At 43.2% G+C, this 27,512-nt stretch overlaps 2 protein-coding genes and 1 long non-coding RNA gene across 5 annotated transcripts; all 3 read right to left on the reverse strand.

Moving 5' to 3' along the window:
• Positions 1 to 15,250: 15,250 nt before the first annotated feature.
• On the reverse strand, positions 15,251 to 20,318 carry LOC125512156. Of its 3 annotated transcripts, none has more exons than XM_048677234.1 (10): positions 20,215 to 20,318; positions 20,002 to 20,139; positions 19,808 to 19,933; positions 19,639 to 19,743; positions 19,326 to 19,447; positions 19,101 to 19,250; positions 18,864 to 19,019; positions 18,231 to 18,783; positions 16,707 to 16,748; positions 15,251 to 15,740 (listed from the first exon to the last, which is right to left on the reverse strand). In XM_048677234.1, exons 1-10 carry the CDS (start codon positions 20,305 to 20,307, stop codon positions 15,684 to 15,686), a joined length of 1,542 nt encoding a protein of 513 aa, XP_048533191.1. In that variant the 5' UTR covers positions 20,308 to 20,318; the 3' UTR covers positions 15,251 to 15,683. The 3 variants fall into 3 exon arrangements, with proteins under 3 accessions (XP_048533191.1, XP_048533190.1, XP_048533189.1); XM_048677233.1 differs by having other exon boundaries at positions 18,086 to 18,783; XM_048677232.1 differs by lacking the exons at positions 15,251 to 15,740; positions 16,707 to 16,748 and having other exon boundaries at positions 16,757 to 18,783.
• A 544-nt stretch (positions 20,319 to 20,862) lies between these two features.
• Positions 20,863 to 21,780, reverse strand: LOC125512158. Its single transcript, XR_007285224.1, has 4 exons — positions 21,723 to 21,780; positions 21,533 to 21,616; positions 21,026 to 21,067; positions 20,863 to 20,950 (listed from the first exon to the last, which is right to left on the reverse strand). It is a non-coding gene; the product is annotated as an uncharacterized LOC125512158 (long non-coding RNA).
• Positions 21,781 to 22,094: 314 nt separating this feature from the next.
• On the reverse strand, positions 22,095 to 25,119 carry LOC125512157 (ubiquitin carboxyl-terminal hydrolase MINDY-1-like). Its single transcript, XM_048677236.1, has 14 exons — positions 24,907 to 25,119; positions 24,480 to 24,688; positions 24,222 to 24,405; positions 24,038 to 24,131; positions 23,849 to 23,960; positions 23,728 to 23,770; positions 23,560 to 23,635; positions 23,404 to 23,481; positions 23,240 to 23,329; positions 23,014 to 23,052; positions 22,846 to 22,929; positions 22,525 to 22,613; positions 22,350 to 22,409; positions 22,095 to 22,277 (listed from the first exon to the last, which is right to left on the reverse strand). The coding sequence occupies exons 2-14, from the start codon at positions 24,643 to 24,645 to the stop codon at positions 22,244 to 22,246; spliced, it is 1,149 nt and encodes a 382-aa protein (XP_048533193.1). The 5' UTR covers positions 24,646 to 24,688; positions 24,907 to 25,119; the 3' UTR covers positions 22,095 to 22,243.
• Between the last annotated feature and the right edge of the window lie 2,393 nt (positions 25,120 to 27,512).

A 27,512-nucleotide genomic window follows, 5' to 3' on the forward strand; every position in this document is an offset into this window, starting at 1 on the left:
ATCTACCGCTAGTGAGGCAAGTCCTTCGTGGGCGATGGCCGTGATGGAATAGACAAGGTTGCTTCTTCATGGACCCTTCGTGGGTGGAGCCCTCCGTGGACTCGCGCAACCGTTACCCTCCGTGGGTTGAAGTCTCCATCAACGTGGATGTACGATAGCACCACCTATCGGAACCACGACAAAAACATCTGTGTCTCCAATTGCGTTTGAATCCTCCAAACCCTTCCCTTTACATTCTTGCAAGTTGCATGCTTTACTTTCCGCTGCTCATATACTCTTTTCCATGCTTGCTTGAATTGTGTGGAGATTGCTTGACTTGTGCTAAGATAGCTAAAATCTGCCAAGAACAAAAATTGGGAAAAGGCTAGATTTTTATTTGGTCAAGTAGTCTAATCACCCCTCTCTAGACATACTTTTGATCCTACAAAGGCTACTGAGGATGTTCTTCCTACCAAAGAATATGCTGAAGAAGTTATTCCAGATCGTGAAGAACGTCATGCTGATGCACCTGAGGAAAATGATGCTGAAGAAAATGCTGATCGAGTTCCTCAACGGCAACCAGCTCATCCTCGTGTCGCAAATGAAGTGTAGATTGAGAAAATCATCAGTGACATCAACATTCCAAGTACTCTCACATGCTCAAGAGCTTCTCATTTGTCTAACTTTTGTGGGCACTTTGCTTTTATCTCTATCACAGAGCCCACTAAGGTAGATGAAGCATTTCTGGAGCCTGAGTGGACTCGGGCTATGAAAGACGAATTGCATCAATTCGAGCTCAACAACGTCTGGGAACTGGTCAAACATCCAGATCCTCGCAAGCACAATATCATTGGCACAAAGTGGATCTACCGCAACAAGCAAGATGAAAATGGCCTTGTGGTGAGGAATAAGGCACCGCTTGTAGCTCAAGGCTACATACAGGTTGAAGGAATTGATTTCGATGAAACTTTTTCACCTGTTGCTAGACTTGAGCCTATTCGTATATTACTTGCTTATGCTAACCATCATGACATCATCTTATATCAAATGGATGTGAAAAGTGCATTTCTCAATGGTAAGCATGAGGAAGAAGTATATGTTTCTCAACCCCCAAGTTTTGAAGATCCAAAGCATCCTGACAAAGTCTTCAGACTCAACAAGGCCCTCTATGGCCTCAAGCAGGCCCCCCGGGTGTGGTATGATACTTTGAAGGAATTCCTCATGAAGAAAGGCTTCAAACCCGGTTCACTTGACCCAACTCTTTTCACTAAATCTTATGATGGTGAATTGTTTGTGTGCCAAATATATGTTGATGATATCATCTTTGGCTGTACTGACCAACGTTACAGTGATGAATTTGCCTATATGATGAGTGAATACTATCAAATGTCTATGATGGGAGAATTGATATTCTTCTTAGGTCTTCAAATTCGTCAACAGCGCAATGGCATATTCATATCTCAGGAGAAATACCTCAAGGATGTATTGAGGAAATCCGGCATGCAAGATTGCAAAGGCATCAAAATCCCTATGCCCACAAATGGCCATCTATGCACTGATGAAAATGGTATTGACTTCGATCAAAAGGTATACCGCTCCATGATTGGTTTTTTATTGTATTTATGTGCATATAGGCCAGATATTATGCTTAGTGTTTGCATGTGTGCCCGATTTCAAGCTACACCGAAGGAATCACACCATAAGGCTGTGAAGCATATTCTTCGATATCTAGCTCACACACCAACACTTGGATTATGGTACCCCAAGGGATCGGCTTTTGATCTCATTGGATATTCAGACTCTGACTATGCTGGTGACCGTGTGGACCCCAAGTCAACAACAGGCACATGCCATTTCCTCAGACGATCCTTGGTCTGTTGGTCCTCGAAGAAACAGAACAGCGTATCACCGTCTATTGCTGAAGCGAGTACATTGCTGCTGGTTCGTGTTGTGCACAATTGCTATGGATGAAGCTAACCCTCAAGGATTACGGCATCAACCTGAAGAATGTGCCTCTCTATTGTGACAATGAGAGTGCCATAAAGATTGCTCATAACCTAGTTCAGCACTCGAAGACAAAGCACATTCAGATTCGTCATCATTTTCTTCGTGATCATGTGTTCAAGGGCGACATTTCTATTGAGCATGTGAAGACTGAAGACCAGCTAGCCGATATCTTCACAAAGCCCTTGGATGAGAAGAGATTTAGCAAGTTGCGATGTGAGCTAAATATCCTAGAATCTTCAAATGTCCTTTGAAAAGGACAGACATCCTAACACTTATGCAAAATTGATGACTTAGATGTGCAACACACGAAGTAACGTTTTTCTTCAATCAATGAAGACTAACCCTCTAAGTGTGAAGAAATAAATGAAGAATTTGATTCTCAGAGCCTTACGACAATTGTACGCGGTGTCTGAAATCATCATTCTTATACGGTGGGTCATGCCACCACCAAAAGTTGAAAATCATCAATTTGAGTTTCTCTTCATTTTGACATTCCTCAGTTGTTCGATTCCCTCAACTTAGCTTTATCTTCACTAGTTTTGTTGTTTTTCTTCTTTGGCTATATATATATATGTGTGTGTGTGTGTGTGTGTGTGAGTGTGTGTGTGTGTATGAGTTTTTGTCCTCTACAGCATTCACTTATTGCTAATTCTTCAAGTTGCCTTTTCTGCTAAGTGAATGTGATCGGACCCTTCCCCCTCTATGCTAAACTCAATCCAATCTATTCACATATTCTTCATGTGCGTTTTGTTTGAAACTCGTTCAAAATCTTCACTGTGTCCTTGTCAGCTGAAGAAATTGCGAACGAAACTTTAAAAACTGATCTTATCTGAATTTTTGGCGTTTGCCGCTCAAACCATTCCACATTCCATGATATATTATATTATTCACCTACGATCTCACACGATCGCCACCTCTTAGTACGTGGGTGACACATGTCACGCGAATGAGAAGGGTGAGGGGCACGTTCATCCAATTTCTTCGGGCGAATAGTTTTTCACCACGGCTATAAATACCCCCCTCCCTTCGTCACTTTGCTTTTACTCTACTCGACTTCACTCCCTCGCTTGAGCTCTCAAAACCCTAGCACCGCCGCTACTTCCATCATCGCCGATGAGGAAGAGCTTCACTGCCTCGACCTCGTTGCCATCGTACTCGTGCCGGCCGCGGATTTCTTCACTCCGTTGCCGACGTAGCTGTCTTCCTCTGCCAAGTTAGGGCGTGGAAGATCTGAATCGACGAGCTTCAAATCTACACTTCCTAGTTCGTCGTGTTCTTTGTCAAGGGTAATTAAAAGTTACTTTTACTGCCCTTGTTGATTCTGATGATTTCTACAAAATCTTCAAAAGATGTTTATTCTTCAAATCTTCACACACTAAACACCTCACATGTCATCTGTTCTTGATCCATTTCTCTAAGTAACATTTTTCTTCAAGATTCCTCAATTGTGTGGATTTTCGATCTGTACAACTCTGGAACCTAAGACAAAGAACGCTTAGTGAAATTCTTCAAGACTCATCTGGTCAAATTCCTCAAACTTGTTCTTTTTGCAAAAACTTCTAGAACACATTTGACCTCTCCAAATTCTTCGCAACTATATTCTGTTCACAGGTACACATGTCCGCTACTGAATCTCTAGGTTCTCACCAACTTAACTCATTTGTAGCGTTCCTTGAAGAAAAGTTGCACACCTCTTCAGAAAATTCTATTGTTCAGAATCCTCAGCTGAAGAAAATGGCTAATGGGAAGAAACTTCAGAAGGGAGGAAAGAGACCTAAGGTCAACACTGCTTTCGAAATCCCAGATGACATTTACAAGGATTATTGCACTCTTGATGAGGCTAAACATGGAAAGGAGGACAAAAATCAGCGCAAGGTGCACATACAAAGGATAGAGAGGAGATGGGCATGGGAATGGAGGGAATACAGATATGTAACTCCTAAGTACATGAAGAAATTCGCTCTTAACCCTCCATGCCCAAGACCTCCATTGGCACCTGGCGAAGAAGCTGATCCTACCATCCACAAGCATGGTGAGGACTATCCTGATGAATGGGCTAAGAGCCAGGCCAAGCTAGCCAAAATAGATAAGGAAGCAGTGAGGAAATTCAATGAAGACTCTGCTGCTGCTGCTACCACCGCTGAGGCCTCTGCAAGCAAGCCAAAGAGGGTCATGCCGAAGAAGCCTACTCACAAGCCCAGTGCTTCTACCTCAATGCCCTCACGAGCAAGTTCCTCAGCTATGCTCTCACGGCCAAGTTCTTCAAATCCCTCACGGACAATTCCTCAAGCTGCTCCAGCTCCTCCAAAGTCCTCAGCTCCTTCGTCAAAATCCTCAGCACCTGTGCATATTGCTTCGTGCCAAAGGACAACTGGCATCTCTATTGCCTCAGGAGCCTCTGCTAGTTCTTCAGCTCCACCAAATTCCTCAACAGGCCCCACACTGCTGAAAACAAAGGCCACTGCTAGACAAGGCTCTCGACCAAGTCCTCACAAGAAGCAGGTCGCTTTTCAAGTACCGTCTGATGAAGACGAAGCTGATGATGAAGAACTTGCTGAAATCATCAGGGACAGGCAGCTCAGGGCCACTAGAGCCAAAGGCACAAATGTGCCTCTACTTTTGGATCCAAAGTTGATCTTTGATTACATTGATCTCTGGCACAAGGAACACAACACTCCTATGCCTGACTTCAAATTGACTCCTAGCCAAAGTCATATGTTGACTGCCTTCATTCAGGAAGAAAAGTGGAAATTTGAAAAGGCCAGGCAGTTGAAGAAAGCATAGTACAAGAAGGAGCGCTTCCTGAAGAATAATGTTTTCACTATGACAACTAATGAACTTGTCACTATTCAATCTGAGATCAAGAAACTCAGTGATGAATTTAACGCATACCGCGCTGATTGGCTAGGAGCCAAGGTCCGTTTTGTGAAACTAGCTCAAGAATTCACCTCTAATGTTGCAGCCCCAACACAACAAGAAATTCCTCAGGCTGAAGCATCTGCTCAGCCTACAGAAGAACATGCCAGCGCCGCTGATGAAAATCAGGCTGCTGAAGAAAATGAGAGTACTAGGGCTGATGACTGCATTCCAGCCGCTAATGAAACTGCCAAGGCAACCACTAGTGTTGCGCCTGAAGAAACTGTCAGGACAGCTGAAGCTTCAATGGCTGTGTCTGAATAAACTGAAAATGCCAGGGCAACTGCATCAGTTCTGTCTGAAGAAAATGAGCCAATTTCCTCTGCTCCTCCTGCACCTACACCAAGTCCAGTTCTTCCTTCTGCATTAGATGTGAAGAAGACCAAGGCTACGGAGCGGGCAGCTGTGAAGAAAAGGAAAGCATCAACTTCATCAGATTCTTCAGCTCCAAAGAGATGAAGACATTGACAAGCTCATTTGAGAATCCAATTGATGTTGTTCTAGTCTCATCCATGCCATCAAAGGAACTCATTCCCTTTGGTGAATAATATGAGCTCCCAAGTGGATCAGATGAAGATATTCCTTCTGCTGCTTCTTCAGAGCAGTTGGATGAAGAAATTGAAGTGGATACAATCCCTTCAACGCCAGTTGTCTCATCGCCCATGCCTCAGTTCACTGCTGAAGAGGTCGGCATTGAAGAAATGAATGAAGAAGATGAGGATGTGGACATTGGATGTACCACACCTGTGATGAATGATGACTTTTGGGAAAATCAGCACCCAAACTCTCCTTTGTTCACGCCACTGTAACAAATTCCTCAGTCCCCAGAGCTTACTGAAGTTTAAATGGGATCTGAAGAACCTCGCACCACCTCGTATGTCCATGAAGAGATTCCTGATGAAATTGCTGCTGAAGGATTGAAGACCCAGGCTGCCACTTAAGAAGAAACTGAAATTCCTCAGCCTGCGGAACCTGAGATTGCGATTCCTGAGGTGGTGATGCAATTGACTGATACTCCTCAGCCCAAGCCAAAGGATCCCTTCTCAAAGAAGCAAAGATTCAAGGCTGATGACTTCTTCGGCGAGCATGTGTTCTTCACCGACTATAACCCATATGACTCTGCTCGTCTTAGAAGGAAGCGTTTCTGGACTGCCTGCCAAGCCAACTTCTATTCTTCACTGCTTTTCAACAAATACAAAGTCTTCGTCCATGAGCATATTCCTCACGTGGACATGGAATCACTGCCTTGCTTCACGCCAGTCCTCAGTGTAATTCATGACGCAGGACTGCTCAACTTTTGCACTGACATAGTTGATTGGAATGAAGAGCTAATTCTTCAGTTCTATGCAATGTTGCACATCACAGGAAATGCTGAAGATGTGAACTCTTGGGTGTTGGACTGGATGACAGAAAACACTCACTTCAAAGCAGCAACCTCTGAATTGCTTCATGCCCTACCTGTCAGTCCTCCCCTTGAAGGTGCTCATTGTATATACCATGAACCTGAGCTTATAGATCACTACATGCAAGTGTTGATGAAACCGCTGAAGCCCGGTCAAGCACCAAGGACCAAATTCCTCGTGAAGGAATTTTTGTATGTGCCTCGGACTGTCTATCGCATTCTGACGAAGACAATGAGTCCAATCAAAGGCCACGACTCAAATGAGAAGAAGTCGTTGGCATCATGAAGAATCTGCTTTTCAACATCATTCGTGGCGTTCCTGTCAACTACCATGATTTCTTCATGAGGACTCTGGCAAATTTTGCCTTATCTCCATTTGATTGAAGCCTTACGCTCCCAGGATTATGAGATTCCTCTGATCAAGGTCTTCAATCAACTTCAAGGCTGCCTTTCAAAATCATCTCAGATACTTGCCCCCCATTGAATTCTTCAAACGGACTTTTTCCTCATCTGATGAAAAGGGCAAGGCCACTGCTATTATTGATGAAGGCATTCATCCATTGGATGGTCAGTTCCGCAAAGCTGCATCTTACTCCACCAATGATGACTCTGCCACTCATGACTCTGTCGCCAATGCTTCAAAGCAAAATCCTCAAGCCACAGCTCCAAGGGTGATGATTGATCGTGAGCTTCTCTTCAGTCTTCACCAGAAGGTGGATCGCAACCACAAATGGGTTAAGCGTCAGTTTGGTTCTATTCTTCACAACATGACTGCTACACACAATGCAGTGAAGAAAAACCACTACTATCTCCATGAAATCTTCGGTTGCACCTGGGCTGTTCTGTCTCACCTGTATGACGAAGAAGATCTGAAGCAAATGGGCCTCCAATAGGACTTTGACTGGTCTCAACCACTAGCGAAGAAATTCAAGAAAGTCAAAGTTCCTTCAATGGTAGCCATCTCATATTCTTCATCACGTGAGACGGATGAGCATGAAGATTTGGATGACACTGCGGCAGGCCCTACTACAACAACCGACCCCAACAATGCTGGCGCTCCTCCTTCATCATGATATTCTTCACGGGCGTTAGTCCTCATTTTTCGACCCTTTTGGTCATTCGATGACAAAGGGGGAGAAAGTTGAGTTAGTCTTCAAGCGGGTCTACATATATGGTCGTTTTTTTTTGCTAAGTTACAACTCTCGTTCTTTTGATGACTTTGTTGGATTGAGTTGTAAACTTAAACCCTATGGTGGTCTGATACTTTTGTTGTGTTCTTCTGCATGCTTATTCCTCTTAATGTTAATGCGTGCATGCTAAATTACATCAGTCGCCATATTTCATCATGCATTTCAAATTCTTCATATCATATGTTACATGAATTACAAGATATAGGGGGAGATCTCCATGATTCTACTCTTCAAGTGTGCATTGCTTCAAAAGCAAATTCCTCACTATGCACATCTTCAGGGGGAGTTCTTCTATATCTTGCATTCAAATTCCTCAATATCAGTATTTACACTCATATGTTTTATCCCCATTGAAAACTTAACCTATATTGTCATCAATCACTAAAAAGGGGGAGATTGTAAGTGCATCTAGTGCCCCTTAGTGATTTTGGTGTATTGAAGACTTATATGTTAAGGGACTAATGTGTTTGTGAGTGTACACAGGTCTATAAGTCTATGAGGAGTTTGATATTTACAGAGAAAGTCGACCCCTAAAAATGAATATCTTCGACTGAAGACCTTGGATTTCTGAAGACTTTGAAAATGAAGAAATTGGTGTGACCTTGAAGACTTGGTATTCATTCAAGGAACATGAAGCGTGAAGACTTTTGTTTTTGTAGTTTCATTTTCTCTTTCTTGAGTCATAGGAAACACCATACTGTTAAAGGGGGTCGAGGAAATACTAAGGAAAAATTTCCAAGTGATGCTCAACTCAAAATCCTACACCTACCAATCCCTTCGAGTGAAGCCTTTGGAAATCTCATATAGTTCAGCCAATTTCTTCAGTGACAGAGACGAAGTTCTTCTGGTCTCTGAGGAATTTGTTCTGACTGAGGAGTTAGGAATTCACCAGTGCGGATTGCCTACAAGTGAGGAACATGATAGCCCTGAGGAATTTGATAGTCAAATTTCTGACCGTTGCTGTGCTATGCGCCAGCTGTCCCAAAATATCTACCCGCCTAACGGTCATATCATTGAAGGGCATTTATGTCTTATCATGTCGGGCTGCTCCCTAGGCTATAAATAGCCGCCCCTACAACCACTAGCTGGTTGGCTCCTCCGAGAGAAACTGACACTTGTCATTTGAGAGCATACCATCCTCCGAGGACTTTGAGCGAAAATCATCAAGTGAGGAAAACCCAAACCCAAACTCCTACAAACCCAAAGTGATTGAGCATCACTGAAGAGATTGAAGACTATGCATCTTCCAGACGGTTAGGCGTCATGGTCTAAGCATCCAAGAGGAAATTGTGGATCGCCGAGTGACTGAGTTTGTGAAGGTTTGGAAGTCACCTGAAGACTTACCACGAGTGATTGGGCGAGGTCTGTGTGACCTTAGCTCAAGGAGAATACGGTGAGGACTGTGTGTCCGGGACTGTGTGTCCTCAGGTTTAAATACCTAGTCGCTCCAACCAGATGTACAACTGTCACAGCAGTTGGAACTGGTCTACCAAATCATTGTCTTCACCAAGCCTACTAGTTCTATTTACTCAACTCTTTCATTTCCTCATTTCTGTGTTATGTGCTTGTTCATATCTGTTTGAAGACTTTGACTGAAGACTTTCTCAATTTCCTCAGTTCAATTTCTTCAGTCTGTTTGTCTTCAACCTATTTTATCCTGTGTTTACGCTTTCAGTACTCCGTGCTTGTTTTCATTTCATCATGATGACCATGCTTATCTTCTGTTATGTTTGCATCTGAGTACTTATTCCACTGCAAGTAGTTCTTCGCTAAGGAATTTCCTCACCCTAAAATTCCTCAGTCAAGAATTCATAAAAATCGCCTATTCACCCCCCTCTAGTCGACTTAACGCACTTTCAGATCCTTCTGGTGAAAGAGTTTCTCTCGAAAGAAGTAAGTGGGAGGAAAATACAACTTGATGAGGTACCCCCTCTTGAACCGGAGAGTAGCGCAGCTTAGGAAGATGTTTCTGTGGTGCCTGCACCGACTAGAGAGGAAGTTAATGGTGATGATCATGAAACTTCGGATCAATTTTCTACTGAACTTCGTAGGTCCACGAGGACATGTTTCCGCACCTAAGTGGTACGGCAACCATGTCCTGGAAATCATGCTGTTAGACAACGGTGAACCTTCGAACTATGAAGAAGCGATGGCGGGCCTGAATTCCAACAAATGGCTTGAAGCCATGAAATCCGAGATGGATCCATGTATGAGAACATGGACTTTGGTGGACTTGCCCGATGATCGGAAAGCCATAGAGAATAAGTGGATCTTTAAGAAGAGGACTGATGCGGATGGTAATGTGACCATCTATAAGGATTGGCTTGTCGCTAAGGGTTATCAACAAGTTCAAGGAGTTGACTATGATGAGACCTTCTCACCCGTAGCGAAGCTGAAGTCCGTCTGAATCATGTTAGCAATTGCCGCATTCTATGATTATGAGATCTGGCAAATGGACGTCAAAACGGCATTCCTTAACGGTTTCCTTAAGGAAGAATTGTATATGATGTAGCCGGAAGGTTTTGTCGATCCTAAGAATGCTGACAAGGTATGCAAGCTTCAGTGCTCCATCTATGGGCTGGTGTAAGCATCTCGGAGTTGGAACATTCGCTTTGATGAAATGATGAAAGCATTTGGGTTTATACAGACTTATGGAGAAGATTGTATATTTACAAGAAAGTTAGTGGGAGCTCTGTAGCATTTCTCATATTATATGTGGATGACATATTGTTGATGGGAAATGATATAGAACTTTTGGAAAGCATAAAGGCCTACTTGAATAAGTGTTTTTCAATGAAGGACCTTGGAGAAGCTGCTTACATATTAGGCATCAAGATCTATAGAGATAGACTGAGAAGCCTCATTGGTCTTTCACAAAGCACATACCTTGACAAGATATTGAAGAAGTTCAATATGGATCAATCCAAGAAGGGGTTCTTGCTTGTATTGCAAGGTGTGAGATTGAGCGTAGCTCAATGCCTGACCTCAGCAGAAGAAAGAAAAAAGATGAGTGTCATCCCCTATGCCTCAGCCATAGGCTCTATTATGTATGCCATGATGTGTACCAGACCTGATGTGAACCTTGTCATAAGTTTGGTAGGGAGGTACCAAAGTGATCCCGGTATGGAACACTGGACAGCGGTCAAGAATATCCTAAAGTACCTGAGAAGGACTAAGGATATGTTTCTCGTTTATGGAGGTGCCGAAGAGCTCGTCGTAAAGGGTTACATCGATGCTAGCTTCGACACAGATCCGGATGACTCCAAGTCACAAACCGGATACGTGTATATTTTGAATGGTGGGGCAGTCAGCTAGTGTCGTTGTCAAGTACATACGGATCTGAATGTCGCAGATCCATTGACTAAACCTCTTCCACGAGCAAAACATGATCAGCACCAGAACTCTATGGGTGTTCGATTCATCACAATGTAAGTAGATTATTGACTCTAGTGCAAGTGGGAAACTGTTGGAAATATGCCCTAAAGGCAATAATAAAATGGTTATTATTATATTTCCTTGTTCATGACAATTGTCTATTGTTCATGTTATAATTGTATTAACAGGAAACCGTAATACATGTGTGAATACATAGACAACAACATGTCCCTAGTGAGCCTCTATTTGACTAGCTCGTTGATCAATAGATGGTTATGGTTTGCTGACCATGGACATTGGATGTCATTGATAACAGGATCACATCATTAGGAGAATGATGTGATGGACAAGACCCACTCCTAAGCATAGCACAAGATCGTGTAGTTCGTTTGCTAGAGCTTTTCTAATGTCAAGTATCATTTCCTTAGACCATGAGATTGTGCAACTCCCGAATACCGTAGGAATGCTTTGGGTATATCAAACGTCACAACGTAACTGGGTGACTATAAAGGTGCACTACATGTATCTCCGAAAGTATCTATTGGGTTGGCACGAATCGAGACTGGGATTTGTCACTCCGTATGATGGAGAGGTATCTCTAGGCCCATTCGGTAATGCATCATCATAATGAGCTCGATGTGACTAAGGAATTAGTCATGGGATCATGTGTTACCGTACGAGTAAAGAGACTTGCAGGTAACGAGATTGAACTAGGTATGGGGATACCAACGATCGAATCTCGGGCAAGTAACATACCGATGGACAAAGGGAACTAGGTAACGAGATCATCGTGGAACGTGTGGGAGACAATATGGGTATCCAGATCTCGCTATTGCTTATTGGCCGGAGAGGCATCTCGGTCATGTTTGCATGGTTCCCGAACCCGTAGGGTCTACACACTTAAGGTTCGGTGACGCTAGAGTTGTAATGGGAATTGTATGTGGTTACCTAAATTTATTCGGAGTCTCGGATGAGATCTCGGACATAACGAGGAGTTCTGGAATGGTCCGGAGGTAAAGATTTATATATGGGAAGTCCTATTTTGGCCACCGGAAAATGTTCGGGATTTTTTGGTATTGTACTGGGAAGGTTCTAGAAGATTCCGGAGTGGGGCCCACCTGCATGGAGGGGCCCACATGAACGTGGGTAGTGGGGGCAAGGCCCCACACCCCTGGTCAAGGCTCACCAAGGTCCCCCTTAGAAGGAATAAGATCATATCCCGAAAGGATAAGATCAAGATCCCTAAAAAGGGGGGATAACAATCGATGGGGAAGGGAAAGGATGGGATTTCTTTCCTCCCACCTTTGCCAACGCCCCAATGGACTTGGAGGGCAAGAAACCAGCCCCCTACACCCCTATATATAGTGGGGAGGTGCATGGGAGCTGCGCCCCCTTGCCCTGGCGTAGCCCTCCCCCTCCAACTCCTCCTCCTCCTCCGTTGAGCGTAGCCAAGCTCTGCCGGAGAACCATGAGCTCCACCAATACACCGTCGTGTTGCCGGAGTTCTCCCTCAACTTATCCTCTCCCCTTACTGTATCAAGAAGGAGTAGACATCCCCGGGTTGTACGTATGTTGAACGCGGAGGCGCCGTCCGTTCGGCGCTTGGATCGGATCTTTCGTGATTTGAATCGCCGCAAGTACGACTCCATCAACCACGTTCTTGTAACGCTTCCGCTTAGCGATCTTCAAGGATATGAATATGCACTCCCTCTCTCTCGTTGCTAGCTTCTCCTAAATTGATCTTGGTGACACGTAGGAATTTTTTTGAATTATTATACGTTCCCCAACAGGATTTCCCTCCTCCACTACGCCGACGACAACATTATTATGGTGGAAGGGTCGGACACGGACATCTCCAATCTGAAGTTCCTCCTCCTCTGCTTTCAACAGATGTTGGGCCTCAAGATCAAATTCGACAAGAGTGATGTGATGGTGATGGGCTACTCTCCCGACAAGTGCCAGAGCATCGCCAACCAGCTTAACTGCCGCTTGGGCTCCTTCCCCACGACCTACCTGGGGATTCCCATTAGTGACTCCCGGCTCTCCGTCGCCGACTTGAGGCCGACCGTGGCCAAACTGCTGCTACGTATTGAGCCTTGGCAGGGGCGGTGGCGGTCTAAGGCAGCCCAGACGATTCTCATCAACTCTTCTCTATCGAGCATTCTCCTATTTCTCATGAGCTTGTACAGCCTGCACGAGACTTTGCATCATGAGATCGCTAAAGTCCAGGCGCGATTCTTCTGGGCTGGGGACAACAATAAACAGAAATACGAGATGGTCAGTTGACCGGACATTTGCAATCCGCGTGAGCAAGGGGGGCTCGGGATCATTTGCTCTAAGCGTATGAGCATTGCTCTTCTATCTCGTTGGCTCTGGTGTATCACGCAAGGGCAAGGTGGTCTCTGGCTTAACATCATCCGGAACAAATACCTGTGTGGGCAACCGCTTGCCTTTTGGCAGTTTGTCATCCAGCTGCTCCCGGTTCTTCGCATGGGGACCTCCATCTCGATCGGCTCCGGGGCTGCGACTCTGTTCTGGTTTGATCAGTGGGCCGGAGAGATCCCCTTCGTCGCTCGCTTCCCCGACCTCTTCTCCATCGCCGTTGACCCTCGGATTTCCGTCGAGAGTGCCCTTATTGACTTAGGGTGCATCGCTTTCCGGAGGCCATTCGAGCCTCCGGATTCTGTAGCCTGGCACGACTTGCTTGATTGCATTGCCCTCCACGAGCCTGATGTAGACGCCGTATCTAACCGTGTTCGATAGCGCCTGGAGCCGTCGGGCCGCTTCTCCACCAAGTCCCTTTACCAGGCGTTGCCCCCTCCATCGCGCCCCTTCCTCTTATGGCGGTGTGGTCCATTCGCCTACCTCTGAAGATTAGGATCTTCAAGTGGCAATGAATCCGCGGCCAGACCCCGTCCGACATGGAGGTCCGTAAGCGCAATGGTCCGGGTAACGGACTTTGCCCGCTCTGTGGCATTCCCGAAGACTCAAATCACATTTTTTTTCTCCTGTGTGTCCACCCGATTTATTTGGAGCAGCTTTAGAGAGGTGGTTGGCGGCCATTGGTGCCACACCAATTTCCCCGACCTGTTCGCTGAACTTCAGGCCTCCCCCTGCGCACTCGCCACATTAGGTGGTTGGAGATTGGGGTCCTCGCCTAGACTCTAGACGATCCGCAATAGACTTGTGATTCAGCGCATTCCGCTCCGACGTGCTACTGACGCTCTCTTCAAACTGTCTGGTTACTTGCAGCTTTGGCGGCCGCTTAGCCGCCCCCGGGATTGTGATGCCATCTTTGCCTTCATCGCCGACCTCCGCTCAATGGCATTCCGCTTATCGCCGCCGCTACCTTCACCGCCCCCCGAGCCGGATTAGGAGCTATGATGAGCTCCCCCTCTTTGTGTTCTTTTTTGGGGGGGCTTGTTGAGTTGTGCCCTCAGCAGAACCCCAGTACTTGTTGTCATACTTTAATGTTTGTGTGTGTATGTGTGTGTGTGTTGTGTGAACATTTGTATCCTGTGTGCTCTGGCTGTTGGGTTTATCTTGTGTGGCTCTGGCTGTTGGGTTTATCTATAAAACGGGGCGAAAGCCTTTTTCAGTAAGGGGAGGTTGGCCTCGCTGGTATTTGGGGCGAGGTCGGGCACGCAGCCGGCGACACCTCCTTCCGCTCACTCATGGCCTCCCGGAGCGAAGGACGCGCCGACGACCGCATCGACCTCGTCCCCTTGTGGCTTCCACGGGACGAGAGCTCGTAGCGCCGCCCACCTTCTCGCTCTTGCCACCGCCTTGCAGACGCTGCCGTGTGGATAAGCAGCACCGCACCTTGTTACGAGGGAGTATGGCCAGCGCCAGAGGAGCGATGGGGCGGCAGTGGCGTCGGCAGCAACCCTAGCTGGGAATGTGAAGCCAAACGAGAGAGGGGCTCGCGTGTGAGAAATGAAAAGGAGGCCCAACCCATGCGTTTTCTCCTCCACCGAGCAACTGCTCCAAGTGCCATGCGGATGCAGCAAGGGGGTGCCTTACCGTGACTGTTACTGTGTTTGATGATCTTCATCATAGGATGAAGCCATAACCCACTTGCTTTGCAACCTGACAGATTTGGCAGAAACTTGGATGAATTATTCTGGTGAAACTCTGACTTAAGTGTGTGTGCGTTAAGTTGGAAATGATGAAGATATGGGTAGGAGAAGCTTACTAACCTTTTGATGAGTCAAATATTTCGACTGCATCAGATGACAGCATAACGACATTTGATACGTCAAATATGTTTCCTACCTATTTTTTTTTTACGCGTATAGATTTTACACATGTCGCTTTGGTAGTATCTTAATGCAAATAACAGACATGTGCCACACAGAAAAGAGAGGCGATGAAAGCATAATTTAGGTGCCAAAATGTTGTCTTAATAAAAGAAGATTCTAGAGCCCATTTTCCATGTTGACTGAAACAATTATACTCTGCTTACCAGTGATACAACTAGCGAGCCAAGCATCAGCAATTCGGTCACAAGCACTAATCTAGTGTCGAGTTAGATCTGGGTTAGCCAGGGATTCATCGTCAGTCTAGCAGACACATCTATCTTTTCTTCAGAAAATATAGGAAGTTTCCTCAATGTTGTTCAGAAGACTCCCCTCCAACAGTAACACTGCAGCAAGACACAATCGTCACCGTCCTCTCGGTTGCAAAACCGAATAAGCATATCTAAAATATCACTGAGGCAACTACTTGGTTCTCAAAGTCCAAGTAGCCGGCGTATCTTATCAGCAACAGATAATTTAGTATCCAAGAAGCACAAGAGCACCCGGCCAATGTCCTCAGCAGAAACCCGTGGTAGCACCCAGCCAACAATCAACAGTTACAATCTTGACATGCTGTCAAACAAAAAGACAGAGTTAGAGGCTGAACAAAAACACAAGGACCTATTTTCAACAAAATGTATGGCAAACAAGATTTTTAGTGGTTGAAGTCAGAATGCAAATTCCTGCTTCGAAAGTTTACTTCTTCAAAATACACATAATGGAGGTGGAGATCCTTGAGAGCAATGTTAGGATTCTTTAGAGATAGTATCAAAGGCTGGGGCCACCGGGTTCTTCAACCTGGGATTTTCCAGAGCCTTGAGCATGAAATGACCATGTGGGCCATAGACAAAATGTTATGTGGGCTAGTAACCACATGGAAGGACCAGTAGTTCATAGCTGGCCCAATTAGCGAATTGTATCCCATACTTTCTAGTGATGTACGATCCCCATATTTAATTGATTGTCGTTCTGTCAGACCATAATGAAAACGCAATTTCTGTTTTTCTTGTAGATGAAATTAAAATTGCTCCTTTTCCCAGAATTGATTTTTTTAAAGATAATTTCCGGATTTAAGTGTTTTTCTAGTGAGTCCTTGTAAAGCTCCCAGACGGCGTATTTTTGTTCTCCTTACTTAGGAACTTACATTTAACTTGCAGAGTTCTCCCTTAGCTAGGGTCTTGAGCGAAGTAGAGATAGGACATCCGGTTTGTTATTTACATAGGATATCCCTGAGCTCAGGAACAACCTTAACCACAACAAAAAGTACATCTGAAAGAACAAAATATTAAGATGTGTGTCCTTCCAAACTTTTGCGCAAAAGATGCATTTTGTTTCATGTGCAAATGATGTGTGTCCTTGCAAACTTTTGCACAAAAGATACATTTCGTGTCGTGTGCAAATAAATGAGACAAGGATGACAGGTTAAAATGCAACTATATTTGACAGTCATTTTGTTTGCTCCTAAGAAAATAACAAACAGGCACGCAAATTACTCTATGATCATACAGGATAAATGGAGACATTTAAATCTATGCTCACATGGATCCAATAGGACATCAATGCAGGGACCCAATCAACTATCTGCATAAATAACACGAGTATGTATTAGCTCAATTGATAACCCAGAACCTTGTCAGGATACATGTCAATGAATCTTTTAATTCAAGCCAACAGAAACATCACAAACAAGGAAACAAGCTCAAAGCTAGTGAAGTTGGAAGTGAATTTTCAGTTTCCCATGCCATAATTCACAAGGCAGATGTGTAACATTGATCACAGCATGTTATTATAGAAAAATGTAGCAGTTAATAAAACATGCAGCATATAATCTCAAATGTTAGCTAGTCCCCTCAACTGCCAGAAGTTAGTACATAAGTATAGTTGTGTTGTATAACAGCAGATACAGCAATTAGAATATGATCAACTAGTGCCGAGGTACGTATTTAGAAAAATGTACATCAGTATAGTTGTGCTGTATAACAGCAGATACAGCACACGATATGCTTAACATTGAACACCGTTATGTCATATTATATGTTTAATGTAATGGTAATTAAACAATCACAGCTGGCATGATCCACAATCTCTACTAATAAAAGCACACACAAATTGAGTACCAACGAGAAACTGGGATCAAAAGGTGCCTTAATGCTCCGAAGTTCATACTCTGGAGTTCAGATACTAAAGGATCAGGATCAAATGGAAGGCATCAAGTGGAACTGCAGAACTAAAGATTAACTATAGATTCCAAAAGTCCAGAACCTTATCTATGCTTTCCCCAGACAATACCCTTGATTACCAATATACTTCGAAAGTACAATTGTGTCTAGGGAGCGTGCCTACCTTCCCTAAGAACTGGCTAATATTAAGAAAGTCTTACTAATTTTTCTATAGCACAATACAACCTACTAATCAATGCCCCAGCATATTTCAATTCTCTTTCCCTTACATCCTCTTCCAGGCAGATTTCAGAATATGATCCCAATCAGCAGTCTTTAGGGCATGATTTACGGGAGCAGCACCATGCCGCTGCCCCATGTCATCCACCTAGGAGAAAAGGCTGAGGCTACTAGTTTGATTTCTCTGTCCCTAATGGAGAGATATGAGGCTACCATTAGATGGACCATACTCATATTCTCTCTCTTCTCGCATTTCCTCACTCGGCTTAACTTTTTTTCAACTTTTTCGGTGAGGACCCTGCCTCTTCTGCAGGCTTGACCTGGCACATGCATGCTATACTTTTTTGGCCAACGTGGCATTCGAACCTAGCTGGCATCTGGGGCACTAGGTTTGAGGCTACGCATAGTACATGCTCTTGGTTGTATCTAAGGTCCAACAAGCCGGATCAGCAACATGTATAATGGCATGTCGGACAAAAATGATAAACAATAAGAGTGTATCGTCATATATGTCATCACCATGATTATGCTCGCCTTCAATCAATCCAAACCCTGGAGAAAGTTTTTTAATAGCAATCTCTGGCAGATCACGCAAAATGGCTAGAAGAGTTGGATCAACTTTCACATAGTCATAAATCTTCTTTAATAAAGAATTTGCCTTCACCTTCTTCCGCCAATCACAGATGATATCAAACACCGATTTCAAAGATTTCTTGCCTTGTGAACGTAAGAACTTCCACGCTCTATAAAGATCCAACAATAATGCAGTCCTAATCACAGGAGGCCTGCCACCAGGATGAGTCACATACTCCACACGAAGTCTTTCTGCATCGGTAGATGGAAACTTTTCTAAAGGGTGTTTCATAGGAAGTGCCAACACTGGGATAAAAGAAGCTTCGCCATAAAGAGTAAGAAACTCCTTTTCAAACTGGGTGTAGTCATTCATTTTATTTTGCTGTGAGCAGCTACCACATTTGGACTTGCAAATTTCAAACTTTTCATCGTCTGAGACCATAAAGTTCTCCTGGGTGAACTTCCCATCCCAGCTATAACCTTGCACATGGACTGAAGTTAAGTGATCTAAATAACCAAATATTGCTCTGGTACCCACATCCGTTTGATTCTCAATGGCAATTGAGTTCGGACCACCAAAAATTGTCTGTCTTGTCACTATTTCATTACCAGGTGATGCTATAAACTCTAAAAATGTTATCATCCTACAAACATAACAGTAAAAGATAGTAAGGTAATAGTTTGGGTAAAAAACACAGAACTACCAGGCAGTAAACAAATATACCTTCGTGGCATATCGACTATAGATACCCTTGCAGAAGCACCACGTAATAATGGATGCACAGGAGGAACTGACTCACTCATTCTGAGTTTTGAATCCAATTCTTGTATGATACCAAAAGCATATTCTGATGCTGCTTCGATAATTGCAGATTGGACACTGCAGGTAAAAAGGTTTTGAAAACAATTACTTACTATCAACACTATGACTATATGTTTATTATTATTAGAAAATCTGTACCTGTCAAAGCTACGAGTTAAATCCCGAGCAAGTCCAGAACGATAAATTTTGATATGCTCCAGGCTTATTTTCATGTCAGTACTACCAGTCCCATACATACCATACACCACTCCCTTGTAGTGAGCAGAGTGGTCACCAGATTCAATAAAGCTACAAATAAATCCAGAATCATCAGAAGGTACACATGATACCACAAAAACAGACTATTCGAATTTGGAATCTTACTCTTCAAGGAAGGCCTTAAATTGCTCTTTGAAAGTTTTTATAAAAGAAGCCCGAGCTGCATAAAGGCCAGAAGACGAGCACTCCTTTTCATTCAAGCTAGGCACCGTATTTAAGTCAAGTACCTGAAAAAAGAAATGATATTCAATACTCACTTAGAAGTAGATGCCATTATTGTATGTGTGAGGTAAACATTAGCACCATAGATCATAATCTCAAAGTAGTAAGATTTAACAATATGGTGTGTGGGTGGGGGGGGGGGGGGGGGGGGGGGGGGGGGGGGGGGGGAGCTGGAGGTGGGGAGATGGGGAGATACCGATTCTGGTGGCTGCTTCAATGCAGAAATAAGTTCCCTGGTATTCTGCTTGAAGAGGGTAGTGTCATTTTTTGCGTCGAAGACTTTATCTACTAACTTCCTTACCTGCAGAAACATGAACCTCAGGTCCTTGGGTCCTAATATTTGAATTAAGCGTGGACTATCATACCTCTTTCGAAGCCATCTCCTTGCATGCTGATACAAAAAACTTTGTAGTGTGCTCCATAACAAACACCGGGTTATAATGGACGGGAGTTGTTTCGGAATCCCAGAGAGGCTGAGATAACTTATCCACCTGGTGGGCAGAAAAAATAAATCAATGCGCACAAACATCGCATAAGAGAATACAAAAGTTCCACGTACCAATGTAAACAAATTTTGTAACAGTTCCAACGCAAGATGTTCCAAATTAGAACCATGGCATGAGATCATGAGTACTTCCAATACATCTTTCTCGATTGTGAAGAAATGTACTTTGTAAAAACATTCAAACTTGGGAGCCTGTGAGAATACAAAACACAGCATGAGCTTTAGTGTAACTTCGTCGTACTGAAAATTGATTTTCAGATAATATACCTGAAAAGCGCTCAGTATTTTCTCTAATAGAAGTAAGCCAGTCTCCACAATGTTCATGTCATTATGCTTTACTGTCGAACTAATGGAGTCCATAAGGAAGTTTCTTTCCTGAAACAAAGCCATGATCAGGCAAAAGAAAATAAAGAAAATATGCAAGTTGTGTTATTGCAATTTTGCAGGCATTTGTAAAATGATTACCATGCTAGCACATACCTTATCAGGAAGTCACGTTAAAAACTGGCAACCATGCTTAGAAGCGGCATAAAATAAGATGATTAAACGATGACAACACTTCGGATCTTTGGATGTCATCTGGTACCAAAAACACAGAACTCATTTTCATACATACGAGAATAGCTATAGAGGTACACAAAATAAATCTGAGTAAACCATCTTTACCTCCTGAATCTGACAATCTAAAATAGACATAAATATTTTATCTGTCTTTGTGCACCTACACATGACACAATAAAAATAATAATCTTCAGCAAATAAAATGCATATGTATCTGTGTTCAAAATGGCTAAACAGTAAATTGGTAAGGACGAGAAGTAACCTACACACTTACTTGTTTACGATCGTCCTCAATAACGACTGAAATTCAACCGTGTTGTTAGGTGCATTAACAACACAATCTTTCAGTATATCATCCATGAGAGGGACAACATACAATTCCTCAAAGGTGTCAAGATTTTCAGCCTTGTCCAGAGATGCCTCCACAAATTTGAAAATTCCTCTACCAAAAGAGTGTTTGGTCAAATATAATTATTCAGAAAGATCTAGAATGAAGTGTAGGGAAGACAATGTATACCCAATTAACTCTAGAGAATGCACTTTTTCAGCAGTGGCAGCCCTGCAAATGATAATAGCAATATAGGCAGTAATTACATCAGGATAATGTTCTCCAGAACTGTTGAAAAAATTTCACACATTCAATCCACACAAAAAATTTGGCGAATTATAAGAAAATTACCTATATGCCTTTAAGATGTAACAGAAAACAAATGGAGCATACTCATTAAGAAGTGATCCAGCCAATTTACCATTTCTGATGTTATTCTATAAACACCAAAAAAACACCAAATTAGAATCAAAGCCAAAAGACAATCTTAAACGAAAACGAAGAGCTAAACAACAATACCTTTGGCAGGTATTTAAATTGGAAGATGGCCAATAAAACTAGTTCAAATGTGTTACTGCTACTTAACATAGACTAACTTAGCAAAGCCGTGTAAGGTGGAATGAAATAAAATTTCAAATTACAGGCATTTAACAACTGCATAACAGTTCAGTATTACAAGAATGAAATGAAATGTACCTCAAAAATTGCAAGTAGTTCCAATACCGACTCAAGATTAGTATCTGTCCGCTCAAATGCACAACTAATGAACGCCAAAACAGCCTTTCATTGTTGGAAAAAGAAGAGCGATCAGCAAGTAAAATACATAATAAAGGTCAGGTGTTACAATGTACAAGACATATACAAGATAAAATTAATGTGCATATACCTCACGTGGAAGCTCGTTTAGATCTTCAAAATTATGGCTCAATGTTTTTACCAATAACGAGAAGCAATAATCATGATACTCCAGATTATTTGTTATCGTCTATAACAGCGGAACAACAAATAAGATAACATTCTCAAGTACATAATCATAACATCTACGTATTAAAACAAATACGATTAAATAGCTCTATACCTTATGAGGATAGCCGAAAGCAACCTTGAATGTTCGAGGTATATTTCTGCATCTACAACAGACAGCAAAAGAATAATAGAGTTCAATGGAGTTCTTCAACAAAAACGACACATGCAGATCTAATTATAGAGAATTGTTAACCCATAAATCACCAGGATAAATAGTAACCTACGAACTTACTTTTTGATGACCGTCGCTGATAAGTATCTAAATTCACATGGCATTATATCTGGTGCATTCGCAAAGTAATCTTCAAGTACAATGTCCACCAAAGGGGCAATATAGTTTTCCTCGTGTTCCTCAGGCGATTCGGCGTTGTTCAGATATGTCTACAGCAACTCCAAAATAGCTCCTTTCAAGGACCTGTTAATTCATTATTGAAATAACTATTTAGCAAAGAGTTAAAAATTAGGTGCAGCTAAAGATAAACTATACCTCAAATCCTTCAAAGGGTCTTCTGCAATGGTGACAGATGCTGATGCTTCCACAATAATTCTGAGGTGCATAGAATGCAGGACATCAGGAAAATCTAATTTACAATAGTCTCAAAACTTTTCATAGTTCTCAACACAGGTATGGAACTAGGGAGTATAAATTTAAGCAAAAATACCTATAAATCTTCAAATATTCTGAGAAGACTACTGGAAATTGCTGACCAAGAAGTTTCCCAGCAAAATTTTTAGCCAGACGAGAGTTTTTCTGTGAACATAAATTAATATAGCAAATTATAACCAAGGAGCAATGAAAGTGCGGTAAAGAAAGGAAACTGAAAGCCTAATAGTAATACAAATTGTTGTGTATTACAAAATCGCACATAGAATGTAGTACTGTGAAGCATTTCATAATTGATAGTTTTACCAATGGCAGGCATCATCTATGTAAACTGATCAAGCCATCGTTTGGATAGGACATGTTAGGAACCACAACTTACCTTTACATTATTCCTAGTAGCTTGGACTGTATCTGCTTTCAGAGGGTCAAAGTTTTTATGTCTTTCAGTTATTCCAATGAATCCCTGTAATATGGGGAAAATACAAATGTCACAGAATCTTGGTAAAAGATGGTATGATAGGATGCCATTGTGCTTACAGAAACTTACTTCATTTTCAGCCCGCGCACGCTTGGTTTTATCAACCACCTGATGAATGAATAAACCATAAGATACAAGACCAGTCCAAAAATGCAATCTAAGTGCAACAATCCGACGATGTCAATAAGGCAAGACCCAGATTCTAGTGATGATAGTATAACAGACTGCATGGAAAAAATGAAATTGTCTAATAGCAGGTTATGGTGATAAAAGCAAATGGTCCACCAGAACATACCATGGGAAGTTCCACGAAACCTGGCAGATCAAATGATTCAAAGCGGCCATTGAAGAAGCCCGATGCCAATCCATTCTCCATATCAGTTAACTAATAAGAGAGAAAAAATGACAATAAGAAAACATTTCAATCAAACACAAAACATACAGCAGTGTATGACTTACCGCAGTCAACTTTTGCCATACCACATCGTTGGCAAAGTGACTAGCACCTGGATGTAGCACGTACAGCTCTTCATCATGCTAGATATGAAATACAAAAACGTTATATGAGCAGGCACTAGAAGACTACTAGATAAACAGAGACGAGTTGGTAGTTACTTTGGTGATGGTACTAAATAAACCTTTCCGGTAGAAGACACCAAAGTCCCGAATGCTTTCGCGTATTGATGAAATACTGAAAATAACAAGCAAACAGAAAAATCAGTTTGGACATACTGAATATGGATCCCCACAAATGTCACACATAAGATTACTCGCTACAGTTACCTATAGGGGTTACCCAAGTCCACTAAATTCTTGAACAATCTCCCTGTAGACATCAAGCAAAACGTTATGACACAGCATGCATGGATCAAAAAAACTAATGAGTAACTACTAGCATACTAACAGCCTGTGGAAAGTTCTGTATTTCTCTCTGCGCTTCTTTTTTCCTTTTTTCCCAATGAGTCGATAAGATAGTCATACTTCCTTACACCAATGTGATCCTTCAGCTGTTTATCCTAGGACAAGCAAACATAACAACTTATCATTCTGAGTATGGAAAGAGACAAAAGAATACACATCACATGCAGAATACCTCGGGGTCAAATGTTAACCCGTGCAAAAACCTGACACGAAAAGCTTTAATGCCTCTATTCTCGAAAGCATCCATGTCTTTAAATATAGTAGCACTGCATAACATCCATTCAAATAAGATTGAAACAATCAACAGAAAAGATACATAACCAATAACAGAGGTAATACTATAAACATAAACTAACCCAGAGAACAAAGGTATGAGCTCATATTCACTTGACAAGTCGATCAATGTTTTCTTAATGAGCGGCTTTGGAAAGATAAAACCATCTAATGCAATCTCCATAAGCTTTTCATACAGAGCATCCTCCTGGATTTCCGTTTCCCTAGACTCAAATTGCAATTTATGTTGGAGGAGAAGGACATTGCCTGTCCAAAGAAAGTATGTTAGCTTAAGATTCCAAATAGATGAACCAAAAATTGAAACCCATGTATTTGCTTACAAAAATAGATTAGAGGGGCAGGCCCTTGAATATCCCCAGACATGATGAACGTGCCGCGATCACTGATCTCCTTGACATGACATGTTTTTGAAATGCTGCTCGGATCAGGCGGATCAGGCGGATCCGACGTGGATGGAAGAACTGAAGATGAAGAGGACGCATCCATGGCACATTCGGAGGGGAAAGAGACAGTGGAAGCTTCAGTTCACCTGCAATAGACAGATGCACGTATAAGTAACATATATCTGTTCCATGTCTAAGCAGGACGTATGAATCTTCCATGTTACTATACCATATGTCCTATTTTCATCTGAGACACTAGTTCTTGTTCCTAAACTACACTGCAGGACTCACACCAACGGCGGCACAGCATAGTCAGCGCCACGGAGAGACCCATGCAAAGGCACGGAACAGAGAAGGGGCTCACCTCGGCTCGATGCCAGTCTGGCGTTACTCCCGTCGGTGGCGAGGGCGTGCTCCGCCTGGCGCTCCTCTGGGCGAAGCAGCTGCGCAAGCGGCGAACTTGACGTGGGAATGGCGGCGCGAGCAGCAGGTTGCAGGAGTGTCGGGGGCGGCGAGATGGAGCCAATGGATAGGACGCCAACGGATGCAGAAGAAAGAGAGAATATCCAAACTACCATCAGTGAAAACCAAACATGCCAAAATAACACTAGTAACACGAACGTGCTAAAATAGCACTTATTTCAGTTTCTACCATGTCAAAATACCACCAGTGGCTAGCTGAGACTAACACACTCAAAGAAAGACATATATGCTCTTACCTCTTCACATGCCATACTCCTCATTCAGCAGCAAATCAGGACCAAAACAACAGCACATTCAGCGCCAAAACGGCAGCACGTTCGGTACCAAAACAGCAGCATTTTGATCATATAGAACAGCAATGTACGAGATAACACAATGGTGCAAAACTATATAATATTTAATCGGTCAAGCAAATGCACTGAACTACTTTATGTATAGCCAGAGACCAGAGAACAGAGGACGAGCTGGACCCCCAGCAAGATCCTTGTCGGGACGGCTTGCGAGACCCCGGCAAGATTCTTGCCGGGACGACTTACAGAACACTAACAATAGCACCACCCTTGAGGTTGAGAGCTCTGACACCATCGGTTGCTTGTTGACTCTGATTTCTCTCTTCCTTGATTCCAATCCATTGAGCACATGGATGTGCCAGGAGGCCGAAAATTAAGATCGCCATAGACTGGGACGGCAGGACCGTGTCAGGATAGGAGATTATCGACAACAGCTAGAAGCACAACAGTACTGGTTGGCATGTCCGGGCGCACTTCCACGGTCGATCGTCAATCCTATGGCAGCTGGGTGGCGTAACGCTTCGCGCTCAAGTCAGCCTCCATCCACCGTAGATCTTTAGATGAACGGCCCTGGGAAGTGTAACCTTACTTTTAAATGTTACTGCAGCTCTGTGTAGCTGAAACTGTCACTTTCTCGCTTTTCACCTGCTCGGGTCCTTTTTAAACCCTCCTCCGGTTTGTGGAGAGGGCATTCTGGATGATTCTGGGCTTGGCCCCTTGAGCCGCCGTGTTCCGGCTGGCGAACCCTAGCTTTGTGGCTTCGACTCACCTGAAATCAATTCGCAATTCTCCACCAAATTGAGTGATTTTTCCTCTGTTTTCCTGCAATTCGCTACAGTCCATAGCTAGATCATGTCAATTGGTTATCAGAGCAAGGTTTTTCAGATCCTTGGAGGTGGCGAATCGGACCAGATCGGATCTGGGTTCCGACGAGGCGGCGGTGTGACGCAGGGAGGATAAGGCGGCGGTAGATCCTTCGGTAACAGGGAAGGTCGCGGCGGAGGTTTCTGTAGAACACTTCTGCAGAGTAAAATCCCACCCAATCCACCATCCTAGCTACTTCTTCGTCAACGGCGGCAAGCAAGTGAGGCGGCAACAAATGAGTAAGTGAGGTCGGTTGCCGGAGATCCGGTAGTAAAATTCCCCCCTCACCCACCCTAGTGTCGGGCGCCTACTTGTACTGATGGCAACTCCAGAAGAATCCCTGGACACCGGCGTTCTGGAGCTCAAATCTCTACAACTGGATATTAAGGCCCGCCAAAACAGAGAGGAAGTCAAGAAAGAATTTTATGACTTCACAGATACAGTCAACAGGAATTTTGCTAGCATCGACAGAAACTTCAAGAAGATCCAAGCCAGTCTGAAGAAATTGGTACAAGAAGAAAAGATGGAAGAGGAGGAGGAGGATGGAGACCCTCTCTCAACACAAGCTAGCAACAAGGCACCACCAAATACTCCCCTGGGGAGGCCTAAACAATTGCAATCACCAAACATAGCAGCAAATTATGCAGGCTCTGCTGTTCTAGTGGACAAAGCTACAGGAAAAGAGCTAAACTTGGATGGTACACGAAAAGCACCATATATGCATCCCAATCACACTGCTAGTAGACCTGACACTAGTACACCACAAAGTAGAGTGGGACAGCTAGTACAACCTCTACTGGCAATTGTAGAAATACCTGAAGAATTCCAAGACAAGAAGAAACCAGAACTAGAAACACTCACACAGATGTGAGAAGGAACATCTTAAGTGTGAAAGCAGCTAAACTCAATATAGCTGAATTTGAGGGGACTGATGCTGACTCATGGATACAGAACATTGAACAATTCTTTGAAGCTTTCAGAACTCCTATTGAGCAAAGAACTGAAATTGCAGTGTCATATTTGAAAGGAGAAGCAATACAGTGGTGGAGAGGGATATGTTTTCTAGTAACAAACATGCCCTGGCACAGGTTTTGCTCCCACCTGACAGAAAGGTTTGCAGTCACTTCTGTTTGTGAAAATGTCAAAGCTTTTCACAGCCTTACTCAAACCAGCACTGTGGCACAGTAATTGTTGCTTTTGAGAAGAACATGAACCTCATGAGAAGAGACAACCATGCAGTTCCAGACAGCTACTACATGCATAGTTTCATCTCAGGTTTAAATCCCTACATACAGAGTCACCTGGAGTGTCACCAGCCTGACAACATGCATAG

This window comes from Triticum urartu, chromosome 6, assembly GCF_003073215.2.
Source record: "Triticum urartu cultivar G1812 chromosome 6, Tu2.1, whole genome shotgun sequence".
NCBI lineage: Eukaryota > Viridiplantae > Streptophyta > Magnoliopsida > Poales > Poaceae > Triticum > Triticum urartu.